The sequence below is a fragment of the Pseudoliparis swirei genome, chromosome 5 (assembly GCF_029220125.1).
Source record: "Pseudoliparis swirei isolate HS2019 ecotype Mariana Trench chromosome 5, NWPU_hadal_v1, whole genome shotgun sequence".
In the NCBI taxonomy this organism is placed as follows: domain Eukaryota; kingdom Metazoa; phylum Chordata; class Actinopteri; order Perciformes; family Liparidae; genus Pseudoliparis; species Pseudoliparis swirei.
The window spans coordinates 10232048-10236717 of NC_079392.1; the positions used below are offsets into that span (position 1 = coordinate 10232048).

General features: G+C 47.2%; 1 protein-coding gene across 1 annotated transcript; it reads right to left on the minus strand.

Moving 5' to 3' along the window:
• Positions 1-243: 243 nt before the first annotated feature.
• Positions 244-4228, minus strand: LOC130194256 (histidine-rich glycoprotein-like). The gene is made up of 7 exons (XM_056415174.1): positions 3978-4228; positions 3055-3168; positions 2698-2785; positions 2314-2480; positions 1884-1991; positions 1510-1596; positions 244-1222 (listed from the first exon to the last, which is right to left on the minus strand). Exons 1-7 carry the CDS (start codon positions 4185-4187, stop codon positions 491-493), a joined length of 1506 nt encoding a protein of 501 aa, XP_056271149.1. The 5' UTR covers positions 4188-4228; the 3' UTR covers positions 244-490.
• Positions 4229-4670: the final 442 nt, after the last annotated feature.

Here is a 4670-nt window from a genome sequence, read left to right on the forward strand (position 1 = left end):
CCGTGATGATAATGTTTAGTTTAGATGAATGCATCTGCTGCTTGTCATCACATGCTTTTTAAAGATAATTTTATTGGCCAAATGTTTGACACGACAGGGACAGTGAGTGAGATCGGTGACGGGAAACACAGGGAGCTTGCATTATTTGTATTTGTGGTATCATTTATTTATATTTTGGTGGAGCCATGTACAGACGACATACAAAACACATAAGACTTCCAAAAAACAATATTACCAGTAGAGTGATTTTTTTAATTTTTTATTATAATGTCGTTTTTTCGCATGCACTCAACCTTTATTAGAAGGTGGAAGGCAACAGAGACCGGAGGGTTTGTGTTTATGTCGAACCGTTGTGGCCCCTTGGAAGCAGATTGTCCATCAACGTGTCTGAAGCAAAAGTGTTACTGTAAATATGTTCCTGTCTTCACTTCAGTCTGTGTTCACGTGTGTTCGGATCCATTCAGTTCCCAATAGAGCGTCATGAGCCACCTTATGCGGCGGCCTTGAACATGGGGTCCTCAGCGAAGAGCTCGTCCACCAGGGTTACTCCTGCCGCTGCAGGGACGCAATTGGCTGAGACGGCCACGGGGAAAGCCTCGATGGTGGGCTCCATCTGTCCGGGGATCTGGGGGTCTTCCTTGAGGGGCAGGACGACTCCAGCCCCTCGGCCACCGACGGGGACTTCGGGGAAGGCCGGCAGGGTCATGGGCTGGTCCATGGCGGGCAGGAACCTCACGGTGCCCTCTGGGTGGTCGTGGGAGTCGGTCTCGTGGGTGTGATCGTGGTGATGGTGGTGGTGCTCGTGGTCGTGCAGGTGAGGGTGCATGTGGTCGTGATCGAGGGCCAGCTCGTGGTCGTGCTCGTGGGTGTGCACGCCGTCGGCGTGCTTGTAGTTGTGGTGCTGGTGGGGAGCGTCGCTGGTGTGGTTGTGCGCCTTGGCGTGATGGGCGTGCACGTGATCGTGGCCATGTCCGTGGTCGTGGGAGTGGTCGTGGGCGTGCCTGTGGCCGCTGCCCGCCGCGTGGTCGTGCGTGTGGTGGTGGTCGCTGTCGGCGGCGTGCTTCTGGGTGTCGTCGTGGTGAGCGTGTCTCTTGGTGTGGTCGTGGGCGTGGTCGTGTGCGTGCGCCGCGTCGTCGTGGGTGTGGTTGTGTGCGTGCGTGTCAAGGTGCTTGTGGTCGGCCGCTTCGGCCAACAGGTGGAGTTTCTTCTCTCTCTCAGAAGCCTGGAGAAAAACACAAAGATACAATTTGTGATGTGTCGTTCAGAATAATGCAAAGCTGTCTTTAAGTCTTTTGGGGCCCGTTGTGATAAATAATACCACTTGATTATGACTGGGATCCTATTTTCTTATGTCTGGCCATTGTGTGTCTCTTTTCTATCATGAAAAAGATACTGCTGAGATCATCACAGCAATTACTTTGAGGACCCTTTTTCCTTTTACTCTATAAAGTGGAAAATAGTAGAAGTAAATCAATGCGACAGTGTTTTTTTTTGCTGAGTAGGTCTTACCTCGGGCTCATAGATCTCACAATCTACACTGGTCTCCTCAATATCAGAGGGAGAGGAGAACAGGGATGCCTTACAGAAGCCGTAGTGCTGAGGAGAGAAGAACAGGGAAAAGCAAGTAAGAGAGGAGAGCCTGTGGGTTCCTTAGAGTTGAATAGTGAGGCACACTGAATACTCCTTCGCTATAATAAACCCGCTGACGACGAGGAGAAAGAGGAGCATGCTTTCCCCCGATTTATTATCCTGAACACTGGAAAGCCAGAATGAAAATGGGATCTTAATACTAGCCAAATACAGAATCCTAGAAGTTAAAATAAACAACCCATTGGAGCATGATACATTTTCAAATGTGAAAATAACAATGAGTCACGACTCACAGTGAACTCGCATTCCAAGAAGGGGCACAGATCAGCTGCTCCTGCATCACTGTTACAGACAGTCTCCTGGATGGTGTACTCTGCATTGTAATACATCGACATGGCCATCTGGACACAAATACAGAAATAAAAGAATTATTAATATTATTATTATTTCTCAGGAATAGGCATATCGTAAATATGAGACCAGGTGAAGTGGCTGTTGAGTGAGCTCGAGAGCCTCTGACCGATGGAGGAGCAGGTGGTTACTGTTTGTGTGTCGGAGTGATTAAACACATAGAAGTGGATTTTTTTCCAGCATTGGTTTCTCTGGACGATGTGATGCTACGTTTATTGTTGAACATTTTAACATGTTAAAATCAATAACTGACATGAATCCAGGTCACAGGAATACACTTCTTTTTTTTTTTTTCCCGGTGTGGAAACATACCCCAGCGCTAGCACGGGTGACTTTGAGCAGAGCGAAACGTTTGGACATTCCACCCTCTTTGTTGAACTTCGCCAGCGAGAGAGACACAGCCTTCTGGATGTCATCGTTATCCGCGCCCAAAATATTGGGACAGTCGGGACACAACCTGTGCACCCTGACTGAAGGGACTGTCCAGAGAGAAACATCACAAAAGAGATTTTTAGAACCATTGTAAACAAAAGCAATGTGGCACACATATAAGTTATTAAGAGCCAAGTCGAGCTCAACAAAACAACAAGATGTTGCACTATCGCCCAATTTGCAGACATTTTTAATTTTCAAAATGCACAAGTGCACCTCGATGACTTCTGCAGATAACTTACTGGAGCATTTTTATTTTCTTACCTGGTCTGGCAACACAGTTGTACTTGTAGAGACGCACCACTCTGTTCACCCTACTGATGAAGATGGCAGCTTTGCACTGTCCATATACCTGTAAAGATAAATAATAAGCACACACCTTATTTTAGTGTTCTTTACACAGACTTGACTTACATTTCCTTTTTTGTCATTGTATTATTTGATCTAAAGAAGTCTCACGTCTTCTTCTCCTGCTCATTTAAGAACCACTCTTTATGGAGGTGGATATTAAAGCGGAGAGACGTGTTGACTTAAGACTTTAGACAAAATAAATACGCTGTGTGCATGAATGTGGACTTTGGCTTCCACCCGGTTGAGGAGTGTGTGCGTGTGTCTTCTAACCGGCGTGTTGCTGGTGGGACGAGCCTCACAGGCCTTCCAGTCCTTCTTGCTGAGTACGCTGCACCTGGTCTCCACAATATCCAGAGTCAGGTAGAAAACCATGCCGTTCTCGCCCTGTGAAACACACACACACACACACACACACACACACACACACACACACACACACACACACACACACACACACACACACACACACACATTAAATACATTATGAGAACATCCTTTTCCTTTGGGTAGCACAATTGGTCACTGTGTGACGGTTCAAATGACTGATGAATAAAAAAAAGTTGACGCTCGATCTTTCACGCGATCAAACAGGTACGGTATATCTTCAACTATATAGCGGACACATTATTAGTCTTTAACATTACCTCTAGTCACTTTCTTTTAATCATCTTTTTACAAGTTGTTAATGCTTCTTTTGTTCATTATAATAAGAGCAATCACTTAGCGCATGTTGGGAGACACTTGGAGGCAAAATGTCCTCCTTTATTTGGATCATTTTGGCCATCAACCCTATTTCTCAGCGTCGTCTTTTACTTGTCAGCTTAATTTGACACAACATGTATTAAGGAGCCAGCAGGGAACACCAGAGAGGATTTCATCACGTCCTTTTCCTTATCTGGTACTCTGAAGCCACTGCCAAGGACAAAGGTCGATGGCTCTGCAGAGAAGGTGATTGGCCTCAATCCGCCCTCCCTCTCGGACCAAAACCTCATGCCACACCAACAGTTTTAAATATACAAATGGATAGCTGCTGTTTTTCGATGGCGTCGCTGCGTCTTCAGATCTCGACGAATAAATGTAAAGTGCTTTGACGGATATGGATTTTACACCTAATTGTAAAAAACAACAACAAGTAGCCGCGATAATCAAACTTTTCTTTTAACGTCAGCCGTTAGTTCTTCGTTGTGACTCACATGCTTGGTCATGTGCACGTTGGACAGACGGTGCAGGGCGAAGATGTAGCCCTCCTTCCGGTCCTGGTTGATCTTGGTCAGAGCAAGTTCCGCAGCTCCCTTCGCCGACGCGTCTTCACACGACCCCGACTCCATGCCGTCCGGTGCCACCGGGGCACCGTGGATGCACCCCAGCGCCAACAACAGCGACAATAGCATGCAGTGCTTCATCGTTACGGTCCGGGACAACCCTGTCTCTCTCTCGAAACACACACTGGCGGTTGGGAAAGGTAACCATAGAGGGATGGGTTGATCTTTTATATCCTGCTACTGTTTGCTGAAGGCACATCCCCAACCCCCGCTCTTTCTCCAGTAATCTCAGGTAAACATAACCATTGACCCCAACCCCCTCCGGTCCTCTGCAGGGATGCTGCATCGGTTGATGTGTCTGCCAATCAGCTACTGTGAGGGCTGCGAGGAGCTTATCAGTTGGGAGATGATCGACCCTGCAGTCGGTCAGACTCTTCTCGGTGGGATCAATATGGACAGTCGCTTGATCCACTCTTCTAAGCAGCATTTACAACATGCGAGGACACGGTGCGATTCATTTAATCACATCTAACTTTGAGATAACGACCACCGAGTATTTAGAAGCCCATTCGAATGAGCTTCTCGTTCAACAGCGACTGTCGCCACTCGACCAGCTGAACAAAG

Bases quoted from the DNA above. Each gene is read 5' to 3' on its own strand.
- LOC130194256 (XM_056415174.1), bottom strand. From the start codon at position 4,187: ATGAAGCACTGCATGCTATTGTCGCTGTTGTTGGCGCTGGGGTGCATC. The intron at 2,786-3,054 runs GTTAGAAGACAC...TTATCTTTACAG, and splicing joins GTCCCACCAGCAACACGCCG to GTATATGGACAGTGCAAAGC. The intron at 2,481-2,697 runs GTAAGAAAATAA...CTCTCTGGACAG, and splicing joins CAACTGTGTTGCCAGACCAG to TCCCTTCAGTCAGGGTGCAC.